The sequence below is a fragment of the Petaurus breviceps genome, unplaced genomic scaffold (assembly GCF_028583685.1).
Source record: "Petaurus breviceps papuanus isolate PSGF00001 unplaced genomic scaffold, PetGlider_PUasm1.0 91041, whole genome shotgun sequence".
Taxonomy (NCBI): Eukaryota; Metazoa; Chordata; class Mammalia; order Diprotodontia; family Petauridae; genus Petaurus; species Petaurus breviceps.
This window is the reverse complement of record NW_027187400.1, coordinates 34202201-34227630: the sequence shown is the minus strand read 5'-3', so window position 1 is coordinate 34227630 and position 25430 is coordinate 34202201. Positions and strand designations below refer to the sequence as shown.

Here is a 25430-nt window from a genome sequence, read left to right as displayed (position 1 = left end):
CCCCTCCCCTCCTCTGGGGACCCCCCACCCCAGCCCTGGCACCCAGGCCGCTCACCGTGCTCACACCTCTCTCCCCGGTAGCCCGCCTTGCACGAACAGCTGCCATCTTTCTTGTCGCACTCTCGGGTGTTCTGCTGGACGCAGTGACATTCCTCGGAGCAGCCCGGCCCGTAGGCCCACTTGGGGCACGCTGACCAGACATGAATCAGGAAGGGAACAGGCTGGGGGTCTTTCCACTGCCCCCTGTGTCCTCACTCAGCTTCCAGGTCTCCCAAACCATCCTCCCCCAAGCTTCTCTAAGTCCTCAGCACATATCAGTGATTTAAAGAACAGTGTGCCTAGCCTAAAGAGGCAGCATTTGGCAGATAGAAAGCTGGCCTCGAAACCACAAGACCCGAGTGCGAGTCTTGCCAGTGACATATACTAGCCATAGCATCCTAAGGAAGTCCAAGTTACAGAGGAGGGACCAACGCTCACCTGAGAGTTCCCTCGGCCAGTGAAATCAGTTCCAGGCTTTTATCCCTCTCTGTCATCTTGTCCGTCTCATCTCCTACCACATCATTTCTCTAACATAATCATACCCAATAGAACAAGGTCTATAATTTCTTCATTGTGGGTGCTCCATCCACTGGGGCAGGTAGCAATCCATTGTGACTTAGCCAATGGTTTTCAAGAAGCTCCTATGGTCAGCCAAGCTGGTGATGAGCCGTTCTCTGCCTAGCTAGGCTGATCCTCGGACAACAGAGGTACAGTCCATTACTGGACCCACACCCAAAATTTCACTGGGTTGAAAAGTCCTGCTGTTGACTCTGAATGTCCTTGTGCCTCCCCCATTAGAATAGAATGCCCTGTAATGCCCAGGCCCTAGCACACAGTAGGTGCTTAACAAATGTGGTCGACTGATAATAAAAATCCATCAACAAAGTTAACAAATGCAGAATCACTTTGTGTTTCACAGAATCCCAAAATCCCAGTGTTTGGATGGGACCTCAGCTGCCATATAGTCTGTGCTGTAGTTCAACAAGAAATACCCACCAAACATCCATCCAACCTCCTGTTGAATACTTCCTGTGATGGGGAACTCCCTACCTATTAAAGGATTGCATTTCACCTTGAGATGGTTCTAAATATTAGGAAGGTTTCCTGGACATCAAGCCTAAATCTGCCTGTCTGTAAACTTCCACCCATTGTTCCTGGTCGTTCTTCTGTAAGGATATTATTGGTCCTTCGTGAATCTTCTACTGGCACCATTTGGTACCATCCATGTCATGCACCAAAGGGGGATAGCATCAGTAGAGATGGCCTAAGAAGACCACCCACAACTTCTATAAACACAGAAATTCTGACATGAACTTCCATATTTGTTTGATTTCATACTCAAAGAGCCCAATCTTGTCATCCCCTGTCACCATTTTTAAAGACCTGTGACTGCATCAGTGTAGGGCACTCCCAGGTGATGAGTTTACCTCCCAATGTGGGCACCCTCTGTACTGTGTCTTGCAGTCTTAGAGACTTGCCAGGGCACTTAGAAAGGGAATATGTAGATGGTGGCTATTATCCTGAAGGAAAGAAGCCTTTGGATTAAATGGAAAGATCCTTATAATTAGGAGATCTCCATTCAAGTCTTACCTTTGACTCTTACTGATGGTGTAACCGTGGACCAGTCACAACCATTGAGTCTCATTTTCCCCATGTTGAAAAGAGGGAAAATAATACCCACAGTACCTAGCTCATGGCGCTGTGAGAAAAGTGCTCTGCTAAGCTTAAAATGACACAAAAGTGTGATCTGTTATGATCATTGTTATTATAGTAAAGGTTGGACCTAGCTGCCCATGGACCCCAACTCACCCAAGTGGCAGTAGCGTCCGTATAGCCCTGCATCACACAGACAGGCCCCATAGATGCGATGGCATCGTCCTCGGTTGGCACACTGGCATTTCTTCCTACAGTGTTTTCCATAGAAGCCTTTGGGGCAACCTAGAGAGAGGCAGATGGAGAGAAATATAAAAGGGGAAAGGAAGAAAGAGGCAGGGGAGAAAGGAGGAGGGGAATCCCCCCAGGGTCAAAATAAAGCTGGATAAGTGGAAATCCTGTCTCTTAAAAATGAAGTCCTCCCCCAACACCCCAGGCTCAGGGATGGTAAACTGAGGTCCTCAAGACCTACACCCTTCAGAGAGAGGTCCCATGACATTGCCTGCTCCAGGAGAGAGAGCCCAGGGACACGTGTCCTAACTGGTGTTCCCTTAGGGCTGGCCAAATGGTGGGAAGTTTGGTTGGGATTCATGCTACATTTGCAGCATCAGGGAGCTTGGTCATGACCACTGGGCCTAGAGTCAGGAGGATTCAAACCCTGCCACTGGCACCAGCTGTACGGCTGTTAGAAAACCATTCAACCTTTCTAAGCTTGTTTCTTCAGCTGTAAAAAATGGAATCATCATGGCACCTACTTCAGGGGCAGTCAGGAGGCCCAACTGGACATTTATAAATTTGAACATGCATTAAAAACGTCACTTGTTAGTAAAATGTGTATGGACCAACCCCTAGAATATAAACTCCTTGAGGGCAGGTACTGGCAGCATCTAACCCCTAATGAGCATTTAATCAAGGACAGGTGATGGTTGTAGTGATGGTTGTTCCCCCACAGGCTGAGGTCAACACTTTGTAGAATAAACAGTGGGACTTTAAGGGGTTCCAAGGACTTCCCCCACCTCCAGCTTCCCTCTCTCCCTGGCCTGAAGCTCCTCACTGCCTTTCATGACATTGCCCTGCCCTTGCCCTCAGGGAAAGTGTGAGCCAAGGAGACCACAGGAATGGCAGGGGAGAGAGAGAAGCAAAGGTAGAGAGGACCAGCATACCATCCTCACAGTGGGCTCCGCCAACACCAGGCGGACAGCGGCAGGTCCCCGTCACAGCGTCACAGGTGCCGCCATTTTGACAGCTGCAAGTAGAGCTGCAGTTCTTCCCAAAGGTGCCGTGGGGACAAGCTGCAGAGGGGATGGGAGACACAAGCTCACTGCCCTGCACTGAGGCCACAAGACCCAGCAGGCTCAGAACCCATCACACTGGGAGGATGGTGAGGCCCCAGCCACGCTCACCTCACCCCCAACTCAACTCATTCTCCAGTCTTCTCAACCTTCTCCCCAGCAGCCTTGTCCTCACCTGGGTACCATTTATCCCCACACCCTCCCCTTCTCCAGCCCCACGTTATATGTTATCTCCTCTCATTAAAATGAATGGGCAGAATGAGATCCTTGTGTGTTTATCACCAGCACTTAGCACAGTGCTAGCATGTAGTAAGTGCTTAATAAATGTTCTTTCTGTCTGTCTATTCATTCATCTCCATTCATCTATCTAGCCAGTCAGCCATCTATCTATCCATCCATCTATCTGTCTGTCTGTCTGTCTATCTACCTACCTACCTAGCTAGAGGTCATGATCATCCCTACGAAGTCTATCTCATTAAGATATTATGAGAATAAAATGTAATTCTACATAAGAAAGTACAAAGAACACTAGACTGGGAGTCCAAGGACCGGAGTTCAAATCTCTCCTCTGTGTGACTGAGCAAGTTTCTTCACCTCCCTGGGCTTCAGTTTCCTCATCTGTAAAATGAGGGGGACTTGCAATAAATGACCTCTTAGGTCCCTTCTGGCTTTAAATCCTTTAATCCTATAGCATGACAGAGTGTAAAGACCACTGGACTTGGAGGCAGGAGAACTTGGTTCACATTTCATCTCCTATATCAATTCCATGCCCCAGAAATCTTTTCACCACCCAGAATGTCAGTTTCTTCATCTAGAAAATGGGACTGATAATACTTATACTACCACAACCAAACGGGATTGTTAAATCACTTTTAAACCTTAAAGTACTATACAAATGGGATATTATTAACACCATCTTCTTCCTAAATAGGAGTGCCAGCACAAGAGAATTTTCCATTAGACGTCATCTCTTGCCCTTGTCTAGAACAGTGAGAAGAGTTCCCAGACCTGCTGGGCGTCTCCTCTGTTCTCTTCTCCTTATTATATCCTTCCTTCCATCCCATCACATGCAGAAGGATCAGCAAGAGTACCGACCCCATCCAGAGGGCCCAGCAGAAGCAAGTGTTCTGGGAAGTCTTTTGCCTCTATATTCCAACTACCCCCCACCCGTTTCTTTTTCCCCACTCCTTCCTGGACGCTGACATCCCTGAAGGACAAAATCCAGAGTCCCTCTTCTACTCCAATTCTTGGATACGTTCCTTACTTCCCAAAGATGCTGGCCCAGGTCCTTCTATCCACCCCCCGACTACTGGACAGACAATGGCCACCCATACATCTTAGACTACCAGCACGCCTCAATTACTGTCCTCCCTACCACTATACCCTAAGGTCCACCCGACCTCACCACGTGACCTAACATAGCATGCTAAAGACCCTCAGTGTTGCCATCCACCCTGATGCTAAAAACATCATTTTTTTGTTTTTTAAAAATATGTATTTATTTCATTAAATATTTCCCAAGAACACCTAAAAATATTTTTAACATTCATTTAAAAATTGAGTGCCAAATTCTCACCCTTTTCCTCACCTCTTGAGAAGGCAAGCTAAGGGATATCAATTATTCATGTGAAGTCATTCAAAACATTTCCATATTAGCCATGTTGCAAAAGAAAACACACAAAAGGCAAGAAAAATAAAGAAAGTGAAAAATTAAACTTCATTTTTCAGTCAGAGTTCATCAGTTCTCTCTCTGGAGGGGGACAGAGTTTTCATCATGGGTCTTCTGGAGCTGGCTTGGATCATGGTCTTGGTCAGAACAGCCAAGTCTTTCAGAGTTGATCATTGTTACAACAGTGCTGTTGCTGTGAACAATGTTCTCCTGGTTCTGCTCACTTCACTTTGCTGAAGCTGAACTTTTAACACCCTAGCCTTTCCAGACCCCCTCTGGCTGAACTTCACATACACTATCTGGCCCAGTCAGAGCAAGAATTCCTTGAGGTGGGGACTCCCCGTCTAACTTTTCTACCTCTATCCCCAAATCTTGGTGCAGTAATTGCTTAATGAATACTTTTTCATTCATTCATAAATTCACTCATTCACTCATTCATTCATTCATTTATTGAATCTGTGACTTACTTTGGTTGCAGATGATACCAGTCCAACCCTCAGGGCAGTCACAGCCATCTAGTTCAAAGCGACAGGTGCCCCCATTCCTACAGTCATCACACGTCAGGCTGCAGTCATGGCCAAAGGTGTCGTCCAAACAGACTGCAAGGACCAGGAGAGGGAAATAGAGAGCAGGCCTCTGAGGGGTGGGGCTGGTAACTTCACAATCTGGCTCCGACCTCTCATTCCATACTTCTTCTGTGTAGACACCCCACCCCCTCTGTGTTCTAGACAAACTGGCCTGTTTTCTGTTCCCCAGCATCCCATCTCCCACCTCCAGGCCTTTGCAATAGCTATCCCTCATGCCTGGAATCCTCTTCCTCCTTTCTCAAAACTGTTTCTTAGAATCCCTGAGTCCCTCTAGGGCTCTCAGCTCAAATGTCATCTCCCACATGAGGACTGTTCTGATCCCTGCCAATGAATTATTTATTAATGCAAAAAGATCTTGTATAGAGTCTACTTTCATATATAAAAGCCAATACTGATTCCTCCCAATAGAATGGGAGGGCAGGGTTGTTTCCCTTTTATCTTTGCATCCTGGCACCCACCGGGACTGGTATACTGTGGCTGTGCAGTTATTTCAGTCCTGCTGGACCCTCTGGGACGCCTTTGGGGGGCTTCTTGGCAGAGATCCTAGAGCGGTTTGCCATTTCCTTCTCTAAGGTATAGAGCTGCTGCTTGGTATAAAGGAGGTGCTTAGTAAATGTTGGTGAATCGGCCAGAAGAGAGGCATTCCCTGCCAAGGGCTTTTTCTAGGTAACTGGGCCAAGATATCCAATGTCTACACAAGCTCTGTGCCGCAGTGCCCTGGCCATGGGGAGAACGGGGCCCAGCTGAGCCTGAAGATTTGGTGGGTGGGGGCTTGTGCTTCTCAGCCTGGCTACTGAGGCCCCTCCCAAACCTCAGATTCTGTGATTCTGGGACATCTCTCTGGTTCATTCACTTCCGCTCCTTCCCTCCCTCTGTACCATAAGTCCACTGAGTGACCGTTTATTATAACCCCCTCTGATGTGTAACATGGGGCAGCTAGGGAGCACCACAGTGCATAGAGTGCTGGGGCTCAGGAAGTCTCATCTTCCTGAGTTCAAATCTGGCCTCAGACACTTCCTAGCTGCCTGACCCTGGGCAAGTCACTTCACCCAGTTTGCCTCAGTTTCCTCACCTATAAAATGAGCTGGAGAAGGAAATGGCAAACCATGACAGTATCTCTACCAAGAAAACCCCAAGTGGGGTCCTGGAGAGTTGGACATGACTAAAAAAATAACTGAACAACAACTATGGATAATGTTGCTTTGCTGAATCCTGCCAGGGACCTCACAAGGCAAATGAAGACAGTATGGCCTTGATCTTGTGGGAACAGGAATCTGAGCAGTACAGAGGATCTGGATTCAAATCCAACCTCAGACATTTAGTATCTCGGTGACCCTGGGCAAGATACGCAACTACTCTCAGCCTCAGTTTTCCCATCTGTAAAATGAGGGAGTTGTACATGATGGCTTCCCAAGTGCCCTTCCAGCTCTGGATTTCTGATTCTAGACTCTAGATAAGCTGCTTCACTTCTCTGGGCCTCAGTTTCCTCCTTTGTAAAATGCAACAAGGCCTGGGGTGGGGGAGTGTCTGAAGTCTGGGCCGGCTCTAATCCTGAGATCCTGCACAAATGGGGCACCATTTGAGGACGAGGATCCGATATCCCTTGGTGTCTCCAGGCCAGGAAAGTCCCAGGTCCAGAGACCCAGACCCAGTAGGACCTGCTACCCAGAGAGGCTGATTCTCACCGAACTTCTCGGACAGCGTGTGCTCCCCCCTGGCCTCCATCTCCTCCTCGTCCCCCGCCTCATAGTCCTCCTCGAAGAGCTGGGTCAACTCATCACGCAGCACAGCAATGTGGGGAATGGGCCGGACAAAGGGCTGCCGCCCATCCAAGGCATCCACGGAGTCATCCAGGGCTAGGGAAAGGACAACGGAGAAACGCTCAGAGCTTTGCCTCCTCCCTAAGGCCCTGGGTGGGGCAAGGAAGGCACCTGGTGTCCTCCAGGCTACTCAGCTGAGCAGATGGAGTGCTGGGCTTGACATCAAGAAGACCAGAGTTTAGGGGCGGCCAGGTAGCACAGGGAGTAAGAGCACTGGCTCCAGTGTCAGGATGACCTGGAGATCGAATCCCAGGCTCAGACACTCAGCACCTACCCAGAAGCACCTGGCCGTGTAATCTTGAGCAAGTTACTTAACCCCAATTGCTTAGGGGTGGCCAGGTGGCTCAGCGAGTAAGAGCACCGGCTCCAGTGTCTGGACAATCTGGAGATCAAATCCCGGGCTCAGACACTCAGCACCACACCCAGACCCACTGATAACATTGTTCCTATGGCCCTTAGAAATGTTGCTTCACCTAATGCGGAACACTAAGAGGCAGGGCACAGCTTTTAGAGAGCCCCTTTCTACTGCAGGGATTTGAGTCTGGAGGAAGGAGACTCTGGAGGGCATCCAGTCCAGACGGAATGTGTTAGCCTAAGAGATTGTGCAGCCCAGAAAATATAAACAAAGTTTGTACCAACTTTCCTGGAAAGGTTTAGATAAATGAAACCATTTGGATGCAGGGATGTCATCATCCCTTCTCACTTTCTGAACAATGAGGAGGTTGGAGGGCATGGTGTGAAAGGGTTTTTCCAGGAAGGAGATTCTATGAGCATAAATGAATGGCAGGGCCATCATGGACTTCCTGGGGAAGTCAGAGCTGCTTGGGCGAAGATGTCAGTGAGGAATCATGACCCCTTCCGATGACATCAGACAAACAGCATCCTAAGTAAGGGGGACCAACTGTTATAAGAAGGACAGTTAATGCAATATTAGACAGGAGTAAAAAAAAAGGTAGAAGGTCCAGGCCCGTGAGATGATACAGCCCCACTACCCTGTGCCCTGGTTAGACCAGATATGGTCTTAGAGTCACGTTTTAGGAAAGATGTTGACAAGCTGGGGATTGTCCAGAGAAGGGTGATTAGGGTGGGGAAAGGTCTCAAAATCATGCCATATAAGGATGGGCTGAAGGACCTGGGGAGCCTGGAAGAGACTCAGGGAGGACATGAGAGCCATCATCAAGGACCCAAAGTGGGGCCACTGGGAAACTGGAAGAAGCTCATTCTGCTTGGTGCCTGAAGGGGACAATGGATGGAAGCAGTGGGAAGGCAGATGTGGGGTTGATACAAGGAAAACCTTCCTAACAAATTGAGTTTGTCCAGCGTAGAATGGGCTGCCATAGGAGGCAGTAGGTTCCCACCACCTGGAGTCTGAGTCGAAGTTGGGTGACCATTTGTCGGGCTTGTGGGACTCTTGCTCAAGCGCAGTTTGGACAAGGCGGTGTGTGAGGTGTCTTCTCTGAGATTCTAGGTCTTGGGATGACCCTAGATGCTCACAGGGACTGCCCCTTTTCTTAGCCCACGGGAGGCCATCGTGGTCTGGGTGCCACAGACAGCAGGGGAGGGAGGAAGGACCACTGGGACCTGGCCAAGGGCACTCACGGGTACAGCTGTGCCGGTCCTCCTCCAGCTTGTAGCCCATTTCACAGGTGCACTGGAAGGAGCCCACGAGGTTCTCACAAACGTGCTCACACCCACCATTGCTAGAGGAACACTCATCCACATCTATGGGACGCCAGAAAATAGAGTGACAGAACCACCGAACCCCCGTAGCCTTGAAGAGCCACGGAAAATTGGGCGTGACTTGGGCTAGTTCAAACTTCCATCGCCCTGGACTGAGCGCCCAGGGAGCAGACCAGTCCCCAGCTGGCCGTGGGAAGCTCAGGTCAGTCCAGACGCTACTGACTGCACCAGCCACACTCAAGAGGCCATCTGAGAATAGTGGAGTCAAGTCTACCTACTACCTATGTTACTTTGGGTGGGTCATCATCTTAAAAACAAACCAAAAAACACAAAAAACCATTACAACCAACCTCTCCCACCCCTGGGATATTCAGACAGGAAGAACTGGGATCAAATTCCATCTCAGACATTTACAGACTAGTCATTTCACCCATGTGAGACTGTTTCCTCATCTGTAAAATGGGGATAACACATCACAGCATCTGTCTTCCAGTGTGAGGTTCAAATGAGCTCATATCTCGGCTGAAACCCAGAGGGCTGCGGCTACCCCTGGGAGAGATGGGGAGGGCCTGGCTGAGCTAGCCTCCCCATTCCTACAGGACTGCTGCCCCCCCCCCCCCCCACACACAAGTACTCACCATCACACCCGCAGCCGTCTGTGCTGAGCCGATATCCAGCATAGCAGCCGCACTCATACCCTCCTGGGTTGTTGGTACAGGCCTGGGCACAGCAGGGGCTGCCCGCACAGTCATCAATATCTGCCGGGATGGTCATTAACAGGTAATTAAGGCCTCCCGCTGAGGGGTGAGGGGGACACACAAACCCTCTCTCCCCCTCCCACACCGTCCTGCTTTCAGAAGGCCGAGTGCCCCCCGTTTCACGCTCTGCTCACCGATGCAAGTTTTCTGGTCCGTGTCCAGCTCGAAGCCCTGATGGCAGGTGCAGAGGGGGCCAGAGCTGGTGTGACTGCAGCCATGAGAGCAGCCTCCGTTGTTGGCCTCACAGCTGTTCACAATCTCCATCTCGATCCCTAGAGAGGAAAGGAAAGCTCCTAGATGCCACAGACCGCTTTTCCTTCTGTCTTTGCCGGCAGTGTCTGGCTAAGACGCTTACTGAATGGGAAGGATGAGGAAGGGAAAGGCAAACATTCACCCAAGGCGGCATGGCATAAGGAACGGATTGCTGGAGTCAGGAAAGCTGGGTTCAAATACTGTCTCTAGTATTTACTAGCTGGGTGACCTTTGATAAGTCGTTTAACCTCTGTGCCTCTGTTTCTTCATCTGTAAAAAGAGGGGTAGGAGATGGACCAGATGGGCTCTCAGGTCTCCCCGCTTGCAGTCTATACCCTTGTCTGGGGCACCTGAGGGGACAGTCTGACCCAGCCTCTGGGGGAGCCTCCCATAAACAGAAACATGGCCCTGGAGCCCCCAGGAGGACATGAAGCTTCATGCCCGAGGAAGGCTTGGCCGTTTGGGGGAGAAGCTATGAGAACTGGGACTCCTCTCAGAGGGAGGCATTAATAGAAGCTCCTGAGATATCTCTGAAGATTCCAGGCTTCTCTTCATCCTTCCTCCATGGAGCTTCCCTTCCCTGGGAGAAAGGAAGAGCCCAGAGGAGATCCAATCCAATCCCTCCATTTTACAGATGAGGAAACTGAGGCCCAGAGAGGTGAGGTGATTTGTCCAAGGTCACAGAGGTAGGATGAGGCAGGGTTGGGACGTCAGTGTAGGTCCTTTGATTCTAAAGCCAGCTTGCTTTCCACCATCCCACCAGAGCATGTCCAGGATGCCAGCATGCACAGGCCTGGGCCTGCTTAGGTGCTGGGGAGAACCCGCTCCCCCGGGAGATTCACAACCCAAGGGCTGTGGGTGGGTCCATACATACGGTAGCACTGTTTGCTGTCCGATCCCAGCTCATAGCCCGGGTTGCAGATGCACTTGAAGGAGCCACGTGTGTTGAGGCAGCCATGTGAGCATGAGGCCAGTCCCAGGGCACACTCATTCACATCTGGAAAGCAGACAAAAAGCTGAAGCCCCACGGCCAGACGAGTCAACGCCTGACACTCCCGAGTGACCCAGTGTCCTTAGCAATGCAACCTAGCTCAACCCTGCAGACATTCACCAAAGGGGAAAAATACATCTGCCAGGCAGGAGACTGTAAGGAAGTGTGAGATAATACAAAGGAGAGGATTGGGCAGATGCAGGAGACACCTAAGGAGGGAGAGGTCACTTCCACCCGGGACAGGCAAGTATTAGATTATTTACTGCATTATTAGTCCCTCTACTGTGTGCCTGGTGCTGAGCAGAGCCTTTCCAGACATGATTTCATTAGATTTTCACAACACCCGTGAAGGAGCTCCTATTATTATCCCATATACACACATACACATGCATACATACACGTACATATATGCACACATGCATGCACACACAATACATACACACATCCACATACACATTCATGCATACATATATGGACATATATATTCCCACACACATACATATATGCTTGCGTGTTGTTTCTTCCACTAGATTGTGAGCCCCCTGAGGGCAGAACCTGTTTTTGCTTTATCTCTTTTTGTATCCTCAGCATTTATCACAGTGCCTGAATATAGCAGGTACTTGAGACATGTTGATTGGATTGAATTAAATTAATATGCGAGTCTTAGGGAGTTGCCCAGGGCACACAGACTTGTGGAGGACTCATGTATTAATGTAGTTCAATCCAATCAACGTTTATTATATATATGGCCACATATATATGTATATGCATATATAGTGTATATATACTAAATATAGTATATAAACCATATATGGTACATATACTACGTAGCACTATACACATACACACATATGCATCTATATACACACACACAAAGGATCATTAGGAAATGACTAGGAGAGGCAAGGCACTACAATTAGGAGGTGTCAGGGAAGGCTTCCTATGGAAGGGGGAACTACAAGACTGCCTGCGATCAGCCCTAGAGCAGGATATTTCCACACCTGGAGTTCCCCACCCAGATGAAGGCACAGTATGTCCATATCATTCACACATCATCCCAGATGTGTGAACCTAAGAACCCTAAGCTGGGAATGGCCATGGGCAGGTCATTTGTCGTGTGTAGACCTCGGTTTCCTCATCTGTCACTTTACCATGACGTGTGAAGTCACGGATGGCCATAGCCCCTCCATCAGCGCAGAGTGACACCCACTGAGGAGTCTGCATGTGTAAGGCCCCTGTCTGCTCCAGGGCTCAGGGCAATAAGCAGAAAGGTGTCCACCGAGAGGAACATCTCGAGAGCCTCACTGCCTAGAGAGACTCCTTCTTCTGACTGGGCTTTACACAAGACACAGACAACTTATTAGCTACCTTTAACCTGAAACCTCTGGAAGGCTGGGTGGTGCAGTGGATAGAGCATTGAGCCTGGAATCAGGAAGACTCCTCTACTCGAGTTCAAATCCAACCTCAGGCATTTACTAGTTGTGTTACCTTGGGCAAGTCACTTAACCCCAACTGCCCTACGTCCCCCTCTCCAAAAAGAAAAAAAAAAGACATTTGATCCCGTGCCTTCTGACTCTTTCTGAAGAGAGTACAGATATCCCTTCCACATCACGACTTTCCCCATCACTGTTTCAATATATTGAGGCTGGTGTGAAAAATTAAATGGAAATTTTGGGGGAGTTTTGCAGAAGTCACAGATGTCAAGCTAGGACCAGCAGAGGATACAGAGCCTATGACCAGATCCTTAACCCAAATTACACAATAAGGTGCTGTAAACACCTTGCAAAGGAAAAAGAAAACATTCAGACTTCGTCCTGGATACGAAGGTAAAGTCAAAACATTTTGTTGGATTTTCCAGATTGCAGGGGTGCCTTGCCCCTAACCCCTAACTAAATGGAAGGGATAACTGTATTTATAATGTATAGGCATTAACCTTTGAGTAATCTACAAGCCTTTAGCTTTTTTTCACCTCTTAAAAAACCACACTTCATTTTCCAACATTGCTTTCTCCATCTTTCCACGTTCCTGCTTTTGCAATGGAGTCACTGAATGTCACTTATAGGGACTGAGTGGGACAAGTGAAAATATTCTCATAAATTAAAGAAGACAGTCACAAAACTTGAGCTAGGCTTTAGTCTTACTAGGTCCAAATTTTATTTTTCTATGATGTGTCTGCCAGGTGCCTATCTTTGGTAAACAAGAAAAGCAACACGTGATCTATAAATTGCCTACTTTTTGCAACAAATAACGCGTCTGCCAGGTGTTTGTGCAAATTGTCTGCTTTTTGGTAAACAAGAAAGAGTAATATGTAATCTGTTATAAGCTTAATTCTGATAAATAATTTTGTATTGGGTAAAAGGAGTGTAAGGACACACCTTTCCACCAATGGGAATGAGGGTCCTGTTACTGGGGAAGGGATTTGGGGGTTTTTGGGTGGTCTTAGAATTGTTTGTACAAGAGTATATAACTGCTTGCTTGATTTTGTACTTTGCCTCCCTACACCGGTGCATGTTTTGGGTAGGTGACTTCCAATTCTCGTGAGACTTGTTTAGGAATAAAAAGCTTCTGTTTCTACCTGGAGAAACCTCTGAGTTTTATTTGGGTAAGGGTCTTTGGAGTCTTTATCCCACACAGGATTGAACCTATGATTTCTTCATTATAGGTAACTCCCAGAAAGGAAAACTCCCTCTACCAGTGCAGACTGACCCTTCTCTGAAATTTATAATCCTAAAAGAGTGGCCAAGAATGCCACAAGGTAAAAGTGATTTGCCTAGGGTCACACAGACTGTGTGCCAGGGAGAGCCCTTAAACACAGGTCTTCTTGGTTCTGAGGCCAAATTATATACCTTGTTGTCCTACATTTAAATAAGTTATATATGGGTTGTTTTTCTTAAATAACAACTCATATTTACTTCCTAGTCCTGGGAAGTAGCAGTTGGGTTAGGCAATTGAATGAAATTATAGATCCAGACCAAAGTAATAATATTAATAAACCATATTTGTTTCTCTCTGGGAAGAATATCTAGGTTCGGTAATTATGCATAATAATTTTCATTTACATGAGAAGCAGAATAGAAAGTCATTTTGCAGATGAGGACGCTGAGGCAAATAGGGACAAGCCCAGGGTCACACAGCTATTAAGTCTCTGAGACTAGATTTGAATTCGGGTCTTGCCTAGTCCTGGGCTGATGCTCTATTCACTGCAGCAGCTCAGATTCACAAAAACAGGTTCATGTCCCACCCTTGACACAGCCAGGCTGTGCAGCCCTGCTCTCAGGCTCAGGCAAATCCCTAAGACTCTACGTTGCAGAACAGTAACTGATCCACATTGGTAGAGGGGCTTTCCTTACCGGGAGTCCCCCACCCCAGTGAAATCACACGTTCAGACCAAAATAACAATGACAACAGCAGGTACAACGATTCATATTTACTTCCCTGGATTTGCCGAGGATTGTCCTGCCCTCTGTGGACCCTCCCCAGCTGATCCAGTCTTTGGTTCCTTTGTATGTGGTTGTTTGAATGCTATTTCCCCCATTAAGCTCTGTGAGGGCAGGAACTATCTTTCACCTTTCTTGTATCCCCAGCTCTTAGCACAGCGTTTCATACCCAGTAGGTGCTTAATAAATGTTCACTGAATTTAACTGAAGCACTTTCCTTCTAGTCTTGTGTGGCAGGTAGTACAGATATCAGTCCAGGGCAGCCCACCCCCACCGGTAGCAGAGAAGGAGGCCTCCAGGCAGTCCTACCTTCACACGTCTTGTGGTCTGCTGCCAGTCGATATCCAGCATGGCACTCACAGTGGGCCACCCCTCGGCGGGCTTGGCATCTGTGCATGCAGCCCCCATTCCTGTCTGCACACGGGTTCCGCGCTAGAAAAGGAGAAGGTCAGAATTGTCATTGCTTTGATGAGTGGGGAATGGAGGGGTAGGAGATGGATGGGGAAGAGCCCTGTGTAATAGTGGAGACACCAGGTTAAATGGAGTCTTTTATGCAGTACAGGGGACAATGGACAGGAGTTGGTGCAAATATCAGGGGGCTCCAGTAGACCACAAGTCTGATAAAAGCCCACAGTTTTAAGAGAGGCAGAGCATTAGGGATCAAGGTGGTGATGGTCTCTCTGCCCTGGTCAGACTACTTCTGGAATACTGGGTTCGATTCTAGGCCTCTCAATTCAAGACAAGCTATAGGCATTAGCGGAAAGAGTCCAGAAGCTAGAATTGAGGACAGGGGACCAAAACTTGGCTCTAATGATTATCTGTGTGACCTGGACAAATTTTTAAACCTCCCTAGGCCTCCGTATCCTCTTCCATAAAGTGAAAATAGAATACATGCCCTCTAAGGTTCCTTCCAGCTCTAGACCTATGACCCCACGTCCAAAAGCTGATGGTGTGGGGACCAGGTCATACAAAGTTCCAATCAAGGAACCGGGGAGGTTTGGCCCAGAGAAAAGAGGCCTGGGAACGGGCAGGAGAGCTCTCCTCTGTGTCTCTGAAGGGCTGCCTGGAGGAGAGACTGGACTTGACCTGCCTCACCCCAGAGGACAGAACAGGCACTGATGGGGCAAAAATTATACTTGGGCACAATTCATGCCCACGTAAGAAAAACTTCCTGGTCACCAGAAGCATCTAAAAATTGAATGGAGTTCCTAAGGAAGTCTTATGCCTGTCACCACTGAAGGTCTTCAACCTTGGTTCTGTTCAATTATGGTACCTGTTAGACTGGATGGCACCTGTCTTTCCCCTTTCTACTAGAGAGAGCAGGAGGTCATCCCCCTTCTCTTCCTGATGGGGAAGGAGAAAGGACATCTACAACACCTCATTCTCCCCACCCCTATGGGAAATAAATATGGCAGAGGATGAATGCCAAGGAGAAAGGATCTGGAGTCCCTCATGTTGCTTCTCCCTAGACCAGCCCCTCCTGCTAATATTCTCAGAAGGATCCCTGAAAGACATTTATTATCCAGAGCCTGGTTTCCTAGCTGATCCCTCAGAGTGGATGAACACAGGATTAATTTATTGGAAAAGCAATATAAGAGCTGACTGAAATGTTTCCAACAGAAACTGGCACATGGTCATCCCCAAACACAAGTCAAGGGTGGAAGGAGACCAACGTCTTCTTGGGCTCTTGATTTTTCTCTTCTCCAAGGAATGCCAAGGGTTGACCTACTCCTGAATCCAGCCTGACCAGCAGGAAAGAACACCCCTCCCATTCTCCCCACCTGGTTCAGTTGTTAAATGCCCCCACTTTCCCTCCTCCCAGGTCAACAAAGCTGGAGTCACCATGTGCTCACTAGGAACCTCTGTCCCTCAGGCCTTAATCTTCTGCCCCGTTGGGAGGATCCTAACTGGAAGTGAAAGAATGGTCATGGAGGGATTCCCATCACCCCCAAACCTTCTCTCCACTTATTTCTGGCAAGCTCATTGAGACTTAGATTTGTGCCTTTCCAAAGATGCAGCCCCAAGGATTTCAGGGGAGAAGGCTGCGGAGGAGGTTGGCCCTCGCTCCAGAATCGAGATGGTGGGATAGGAAGGGAGCAGGAACTGGGTATGGCTGATTCTTTGTAATTCCAGGTATGGCTTCTAAGTAATGAAACCAGTCCTAGAAAGCTGAGTCTCTCCAGGGCTCTAAGGAACTTAGGGGGAAAACCGGACAGCTTTTTTTTAATACCCCCAACTCTCTTGTTTGGAGAGGGCTTGATCAAGTTGAATTTGTACCTATTGGCCTATGCAGAGGGAAGTTAGGGGACAAAACACAACTTCTCCCCAGTAGGACCTGGTTAAAGGATAGTCTCACCTCAACCCACAAAGAATGGAAAAAAATGAATGTTAGGTCTTTTCCCCCTTGGTCCTAGAAGTCTGGTGTTGCACACTTGAGAATCACAGACTTTCAGAGCCACAAGTCTAGATGAGTCAACAAGCCTCGATTAAACCCAGGCTCTGTGCTAAGGGCAGTGGTGACCTCCAAAGCCATCTAGTCTGATCCACAGGATCCTCTCTATAATATTTCTGACAAATGGTCACCTGGTCTCAGTTTGAAACTCTCCAGTGATGGGGACCTCATCACGTTTGGAGGTAATTCAGTCTGCTTCTAGACAGATCCAACTCCCAGAGCCCAAACACTTAAAGGGTTGTGACAGTGGAGAAGGGTAATATTGGACTGTTTGGCTTGGTCCTGAGAAGGAGAATTAAAGAGTACAGGGTGGAAATTCCAACTCAATGTAAATGAAAATTTCCTAACTCTCCAAGAGTACAATGTACTGCTTTGGGAGGTAATGAGTTCTCTCTCAATAGAGGGATCTCAGAGCAAAGGCTGGATCTCTATTTGTCAGGTATGTTGGAGAGGGCTGCTTTTTCCACCAACCATTTAGCTTTCCTGTCCCTCAGTTTCCTCATTGGTAAAATAATGGGGCTGACCTAGACAGTTGGGTCCATTCCAGCCTGGGAGGCTGTGATTTTGTAACTCAACGGCCTCTGAGAATCCTACCGTCTCTGAAATTCTTCAGTTCTGAAGTCTGCACACTGTAGATCTGAGGCAGAGAACAGGTCCTGTGAATAGAGTACTGAACCCAAAGTCAGAAGGACCTGAGTTCAAATGCAGCCTTTCCTTGGGCACTTACTAGTTGTGTGACTGAGAGGGAATTGCTTCATTATTGTTTGCCTCAGTTTCCTCAGCTGTAAAATGAGGATAATAATAGCACCTACTTTGCAGGGTGATTGTGAAGATCAAATGAGAAAGTATTTGTAAAAAGTCACTTAGCACAGGGCCTGACACATAGTAGGGGCTTAATAAATATTTTTTCTCTCCCTTTCCTCCCCCTGTAATTCCAGACTCCAAAGACAAAAAAAAGGACAACTTAGTAAGTCATTTTTTCCACCAGCCCTGCCCTTGTACTCAGGTAAGTTGATTCCTCAACCAGCTTCCACATGGAAAATAGTAATGCATTTTCTGGGTTTTTCCCCCATTCTCTTTCTGTTTCATGCACTCCAGAATCCCCAATTTTTCCTTGTTAGGAAATTTTTGTCAGACCTATCCTAACTCCCACATGCTGCTGTTTGAGCCCATGCAGTTACGTTTTTCCTGGCTGTATCTATTTTGGGCTTTGAGAAACAATAAAGGAAAGGGGTAAAGTATAAGTATTGGTGGCTTTGAACCTTTGGGTGGGAAGAAACTGGAAGACAGACTCTGAGACACAGTTTCTGCCATCCTCTTACAGCTGGTAAGAGGGCTGGCACTGCCATGAGCTGGGCATAGTCAAGCTGGCATCCACCACTGTTGATGGTGCAGGAGTAAATGGCTGGGAAAGTCAGGGGACTGAGCCTGGGGTCAGTGAATGGCCCCCAAGGTCACACAATACACAAATGAGGCTAGTACTCAGGGCTCCTGTCTCCTGGTCCAGGACATTTCCTAGTATTCTACTACCTTAAAAATCTAGCCTAATTATAAATTGGATTTTATTTGAGGTAATTGTAGTTAAGTGACTTGCCTAGAGTCACACAGTTAGTAAATTTCTGAGGCTGGATTTGAACTCAGGTCTCCCTGACTCCATTTATCCACTGTGCCATCTAGCTGACCCATAAATTAGATTTCTATAGCACTTTACGTTTTAAAACAATGAGGCACAATGGATAGAAAGGTGGCCTCAGCCTAGAAAACCTGGGTTCAGGTCCTCCCTCCCTTAATTTCTCTGAACCTCATTTTCCTCATCTGTAAAATGGGGATGATAACAATACATGTAGGGCCTCCCTCACAAGCCCAAACATTTGTAAAGCACTTTGTAAACTTTAAACAGCTGTAGAAAAAATGCATTATTACCATCTCTTGTTATTATCGTCAACAAAACGCATCCCTTAGAGTAACTCTAAGGTGAAGTTGGGCTATAATATTATTATTCCCATTTTACAGATGAGGAGGTCGAGGCCCAGAGAGATTCAATGACTTGTCCATTAGCTGCAATGAAACCTTCCCTGACCATTCTGGTTGGAGGTTCTTCCTTCCTCCCCTGGAGCCCCCTGGTGTTCAATCAAAAGAAGTTTTCCACCTCAGTGGCCCTCCAAAGACAGCCATCTATCTGACCTCCAAACCTGCTCTCCTACAGACCAACCAGGGCCAGCTCCTCCCATCAGTCCTCATGGATCATTCTCTTGTTCTCTGGACACTCCAGTTTATCAATGTCTTTTCTAAACTGGGGTATCCAAAGTTGAACCTAGTACTCTGGATAGGGGATGTCCATCATAGAGGGATGACTGATGGCCTCCTTGGGTCTGAACCCTCTGCCTCTCTCTATGGAGCCTAAGGGGGCTGAGCTCATCCTCCACTAAAAAAAAAAAAAACACCACATTTCCTTTGCATGAACTGCTGTTTAGGCATATCTTTGTACTTTACAGTGCCTGCTCAATAATTCAATTTTTACTAAATCAGAAGACAATATATAATATGATATAATATATAACATACATGATATATAATAAAATACTATATGTAATATATATCCTCTAATAGAATAGAATATATAACTATATAATATGTATTATATATAACATCCTCTCATAATAGAATATGTATATTGCAATGTAATACATTATATTATATATCCTCTTATATACAACATGATATATAGTGTAATGTAACATCATATATTATATACAATAATATCTTATATCACATCATATCATACTATATTCACAATATAAATTTTTATATGTAATGGACCGTGGTTAAGCACCATGAGAAAACTCAAACCCAATACCTCCAAAACAGAACTCATTGCTTAACCCTCTGAAATACCACAAACCCGCGCACCAGAGGGGGAATAATCGCTCCTCTCACCAGCAGCCGGAGACAGCCAGCTCTCCGGGGGTTTGGCTCGCTCGCTCCAAGCTGCCCCCCACAGCCCCCTCAAAAGGATGCCAGCAGTGAGCTGGCAGAGGGGAGCACACTGCCCCGACTCTGCTCTCCAGGTCCTGAACCCCCATCCAGCCGGCTTCCTTCCTGTGTTGTCAATCACTCACGAGGTAACTGACCCATCCAGATGCGGTGGTTACACACCTAGCCACTCGAAACCCTAACCTTCAAATCCTAAACATAGCCATTCCCTTAACAATAAAGCAAAAGAAACGATAATATGATGGACAATAGCGAATGAAGGCAGACCTAACCTAAAATGCATCACAGTACACATGCAGACCCAGATCGCATCATCGCACTAAGGCACTGTTTTTCTGTGATGTAGCGCAGACACACAGTGGGGAAAACCCTAAAGGGGACTCCCAGCTCTGCATTTCAGGCTTCGGTGTTGCCAGGACCTTAAGCAACACCTTCACCGTGTAAATGTCTCTGCTCACCCCTTGCTACTGAAGCTGATCAGCGGCAGAAGTCTTCTCCTCCCTCTCCCTCTCCTCCTGCAAAACTCATCACACTGGCTCCCTGCAGGCGGTCCCACCAGTCACTCGCTCCCGGAGCTCACACTAAAGCAGCTGAGGCCGGCTCAAGCTCCCTGGGTAGCAAAGCAGCTGCAAAGCCCCTTCTGCTTTTCCATTTCACGCCATAGGTGGCGGCAGAGAGGCCCTTGGAGGAGCTTTATCTCTTTCCACCTCTAGGTGGCCCTAAAGAGAAACTTGGCCAATGACGTCACTTCTCTCTCCAACCAATCAGGGGCCTGCTGAAATGACATCTATCACTTGATTGCTTCTAACTCAACCCCAACTTTTCCCTTCTTCACCTTGGTTTCCCCACCCTCCTCCCTTCAAAGGCTTAATTAAACGAGAGCCTTCTGACTTTCAGGGACTTAACCTTTCACTTAAAAAGTTATAACTGCCCACATTTACCCCATCAAATGGCCAATCCTTTTAAAATGACAACCACCTCCAAATAGTTATGCTTTCTCACATTAGTCATTGGACATGCATATGTCGAGTAAGGAGATTCCCATCATGCTTTTCAGCTCGGATGTCTTCCACAGGATCTTCAATCCCTCTGGTGCCTTTGAGACCGTGTTTCTCATTCAAATTTCTCCGGTTTATAATAAACGAAAGGTCTTTTTCTGCCTCTTGTAACATTAGATTATTTCCCCATAAGACACTCATCACTCCACAATGTTGACGGAGATGAGAATCCTTGCATCTACACCACACATCATTCCTTGTCTAAAATGTCCAAATTCACTCTGAAAGCTGTTTCTTCATACACATATATTAGCACTGGAAACAAAGTCATTTTTCTGCTCCTGCTAGGCGTGAAGACATTCACATATAACACTGGTCATATTTCATCTCTTGACAATGAGTGGAAATCTTTACACAAATCCCCTTTTTTCTGCCTTTTTGTTATCATTAACCTCTTCTTAGGAAAACAGCCTTAAAATGAAAATGTACCTTCTCATCTCCGCCTCCTAGCTTTCTCCAAGACAGTTCAAATCCCATCTCTAGAGGCGGCTTTCCCTGGGACCTCCATCTATGATGGCCCTCTATTTACACTGTAAATCTTGTACATATGATTGTATGGACATGTGACCTCGTATGCACAATTTTCCATGTTGTCTCCATCATTGGAAAATAAGCTCCTTGAGGGCAGGGGATGTGTTTTGGTTTTCTTTGTATTACCAGTACATAGAACAGTGGCTAGCACATAGCAAGCATTTAATTAACTATTTTGACAGTTAACTATTGACTTTCCATTATGCAAACAGTGTTTTGAAATAAGGAAGGAGAAAGCGTTGATCATGGGAAATCTTGGAAGAAGTCATAGAGAAAGCAATGTCTGAGTGACCTCAAAAGAAGAGAATCTGAGAAAGGCAGTAAGACATTTAAGATTATGTAGCATTTCATTTTATTTAGCGACACCTAGACGGCTTCTGAGTCAGGAAGACCTGAATTCAAATCCAATTCAGTCACTTACTAGCTTTGTGACCTTTGGCAAGTCACTTAACCTCTGTCCACCTAGGAGGTAGCTAGGCGACTCAGTGGATAGAGTAGAGTGCTGGACCCGGAGTCAGGAAGACCTGAGTTCAAATCTGACCTCAGACATCTACTAGCTGTGTGACCCTGGGCAAGTCACTTAACCTCTCTTTGCCTTAATCCATTGGAGAAGGAAATGGCAAACCACTACAGTATCTTTGCCGAGAAAACGCCACGGACAATATGGGTTACAAAGTCAGACACGACTGAACAATAAACTGTTTCAGTGGTAGGATGCAAACTATAGCCCAATTTCTGCCCCAGTGCTGTACGTTCTCTCTCACTCTATCCTTAGCAGAAACTGAAGACAGGCCTCCCATGGGGCTCTGGTTCCAATCTATCTGAGCCACTGTGGTTAGAGAGATGTTCAGTCTGGCACTGGAGACAAAAGCCACAAGAATGTGGAATCTGTCCTACAAATGGCTTGCTTCCCCCTGGGCACTCGAGAGCCACTCATAAGCACAAAGTGCTGGCCTCTCTGGCCAGCTGAATTAGGTTGGCCCTTCTGGGGAGAGGGCGCAGGAAGGTAAGAGGTTAACACAGGCCCCAGGATGGTCCTGCAGTGGTCCACGGGAGCCTAGGGGCAGTCTTGGCCTGCTCTTTTTAAAATTCTCTTCCAAAATGGGGCTCTGGAAGACTCATCTGAATGTTTGCTGAGCTTGGCACTTGGCAGGACCCAGGGAAGACTGACCCTGCCCTTATTTCTAAGGCTCTCAAAAGCTGGACAGCAGGCAGCAGCCACGTTTCCAGGGGCTCTCATACAGAAAAGAGGGTTGTTGAGTTTTGGGGGGGGTGTTTTATTGTTACTAACTTTATTCAGAGCCTCTTTGGGCAAGGAAGCTGGGTTGCCTGGAAGGCAGGCTTTTTATTTAATCCACTTCAAACAAGAATCATGTCAATGAAAGCTGCTATCCTAAGCTTCCCCAGTTGGAGTCAGGAAGCTGTGTGATATAGGGGAAAGAGGACTGACTCTGAGATCAGAGGACCTGGGTTCAAATCTTACCTCTGATGTTTCCTACCTTTCTTCCTTGGGTCTCAGTTTCCTCATCTATAAGATGGCTTCTGAGGTCTCTCCTAGCTCTTATATCTACAATTACCCACTTTTTTCCTTTCCTGCTCTCCAGATCCAATATCCCAGCAGCTCTGCCAACCAGAGGGAGGTTAACAGCTACCCTTGCATTAGCAATGCCCCCCTCTGGAGCCATTAACAGTCCAAGAGGCATACTAAGAGTCTGTCCATTCCATGTGTCATCTCCACATTCCTGGGGGCTCTGTTTATTTGTGTTAACAACACTAAGCACATTCCAGCTCAGAACACATAATAGGAACCAGAAGCTCCTTTCTGGCAGGGGCCGGTGGGCACAGGGAAAATGTGGGGGGAGGGGGCAACCCAGAGGCCCAGCACAAGACCACTGGGTTTCGTTGGCATCAGCAGCCATGGAGGACAAAGGAATGGAGAAGCCTGAAGGCTGGGCTGGGTCAAGGTTGGGGTCAGTGGCTAGCTGGGCTGGGGATGGCCTCCTGAGTGTAGATGGGCCACCACACCTTTAAAGAGTGGTTCTAGGAGACTACCTTACTGAGAGATGGCCAGTCCAGGGCCAGGGAGCTCTAAGAAAGGAAACAGGGGAGCTCACCATTATTACTGAGGGACTTTTTTCTTCTTTAAACTCCTCAACAACGAGGCATCATCCCGCTTCCAGATGCTCCAAAGCTGAGTACGCACAGGGGCTGCCAAGCTCATTGTCAGCTGGTGCATCCCTGTGATGTGGATTCCCAGAAAGCCAAGCAAGGCAGATTTTTTTCCAGTCTTGGTTTTTTTGTGGGTTTGGTGAAGAGGCCAGTCCTTCCATGTGACCTTTGAGCTAGGGACAGTGGCTAAAATTCCAGCCTTGGACCCCAAGTCTTCAGATTATTTGGACAGTATAGGAAAGATCTTCTGTTCTGAAGCTGGAGAACCTGGGTTCAAATCCTGATTCTGGCACATACCACCTGTGTGATTTTGGATCAGTTGATTCATTTTGCTGGAACTCAGTTTATAAAATGAGAAGATTGGACGAGATGGTTTCTAAGGTCCCTTCCTGCTCTGGGTATATGATTCAATGACCTCTCTGGAGACCATTTTCCTTTCTGGAAGATGATCCAATGATCTCTCTGGGCCTCAGTTTCCTCACCTGTAAAATGAAGGGGTTGGATTCAAAGGCTTCTAAGGTCCCTTCCATCCCCAAATCTATGACTGTGATTCTGTGTCTAACCACAGCAAAGTATTTCCTTCCCAATCTCCATCCATGGCCAAGATGTTCGTGCAGCCTAGCCAAAGCAAGGCATTAGGCAAGCCCTCAGCCAAAAAGAAACTGGATGAGGCCCAGAAGAAAATGAGGCTGCAAGAAATTAAAGAATTTCCACCCAAATAGAAATGACACCCCCAAACCGCCCAATGAATGTATAAGTATTCCACACTTTATGCAATTTACGGATTCTAACCAAGTTGGCCATAAAACGAGTCCTATTTTCCCCAATTATTCCTACTATAAAACTGGGGCTATATTCCTACAGAAAGAAAAATCCCCTTGAACCTGCTGAGTTAAATATAGATAAAGAATAATATAATATGGTAGCCAGATCAGTGGGTCTTCTAGACAGCAAAAGTTTCAAGGGAACCTCCGCTAAATTTTTCTAGCTCTAGAAAATCCTTTTGGCCATTGAACCCACTCCCTTCATTCTTGGCCCTTACTCTGGACAAAAGGAATTGCTTTCTGTTAGGAGACCCCACAACTGCTGTTTAAGGAGGTAGCTCCCTCTATTCTCTCTTTCTGCTTAAGATCTATTAGAATTTGGTTGTAACTCCATCCTTTGCCCATAGGCGCCAGCAGCTTTGACCTTGTGGGACAGCATCCTAGTTTCTACCTAACTCTGCCTTGGTTTCCTCTTCTGTAAAATGAGCTGGAAAAGGAAATGGCAAACCACACTTGTGTCTTTGCCAAGAAAACCTCAAATGGGGTGACACAAAGTCAGACATGACTGAAACGAGTGAACAATAAAATTCTAAATCTGCAAAACAGAGATTTTTAAAAACATATTTTCACTCCCTTCCTCAAAAGTTATAGTGAAGAAAGTATTTTGTAAATAGCAAAGTGATGAAGAAGTGTGATTTAGGATCACAGAAGGTCAGAGATGGGAGGGAGGGAGGGAAAAGTGTTTATTAAGCACCGACTGTGTACCCAGCACAGTAAAAAGGCACTTTGAAAATGTCACCTAATTTGATCCTCAAGACTATCTTGTGAGATAGGTGCTAGTGTGATCACAATTTTACAGTTCAGGAAACTGAAGCAAACAGAGGTTGAGTAACTTGATCATCTAGTAAGTGTCTGACAAGATTCGAATTCAGGCCTTCCAAAAACAGTGCTCATCTAGCCTGCCTTGGAAGTCCAACCTGTACCTGGTTCCAGGCCCTGTCCTATAACATCCCACTCATCATCCATCTGCCATTTAAATGCCTTTAGTGACAGGTAGCTCCCTTTTCTTGTCTGTTCCTAATTCTGTCCTCTTGGGGTCATAAGCTCGTAGACCTAGAAGGAGACTCAGAGGTTCATCTAGTCCAACCCTGAGTCTAGGTGATTTGCCCAAGGCTACACAGCTAGTAAGCTTTAGAGGTATGATTAGAACCCAGGTCCAGTGACCACAAAATCAGTACTCTTTTCCATGCAGTTATGTGTGACTCTTTGTAACCCCTCCGTCCA

At 47.0% G+C, this 25430-nt stretch overlaps 1 protein-coding gene across 5 annotated transcripts in view; it reads right to left on the bottom strand.

The window, feature by feature from the left end:
• MEGF6 (multiple EGF like domains 6) overlaps window positions 1-25430 on the bottom strand; it is a 372060-nt gene that overhangs the window by 48725 nt on the left and 297905 nt on the right. For all 5 annotated transcript variants that reach the window (XM_069079590.1, XM_069079592.1, XM_069079591.1 and 2 more), the window contains 10 exons: window positions 14488-14610; window positions 10625-10747; window positions 9633-9770; window positions 9379-9498; window positions 8660-8782; window positions 6926-7096; window positions 5121-5252; window positions 2856-2984; window positions 1849-1977; window positions 56-190 (listed from right to left, as the gene is read on the bottom strand). In XM_069079590.1, the coding sequence (XP_068935691.1) occupies window positions 56-190; window positions 1849-1977; window positions 2856-2984; window positions 5121-5252; window positions 6926-7096; window positions 8660-8782; window positions 9379-9498; window positions 9633-9770; window positions 10625-10747; window positions 14488-14610 (1323 nt within the window). The remainder of the gene's footprint in view (window positions 1-55; window positions 191-1848; window positions 1978-2855; window positions 2985-5120; window positions 5253-6925; window positions 7097-8659; window positions 8783-9378; window positions 9499-9632; window positions 9771-10624; window positions 10748-14487; window positions 14611-25430) is intronic.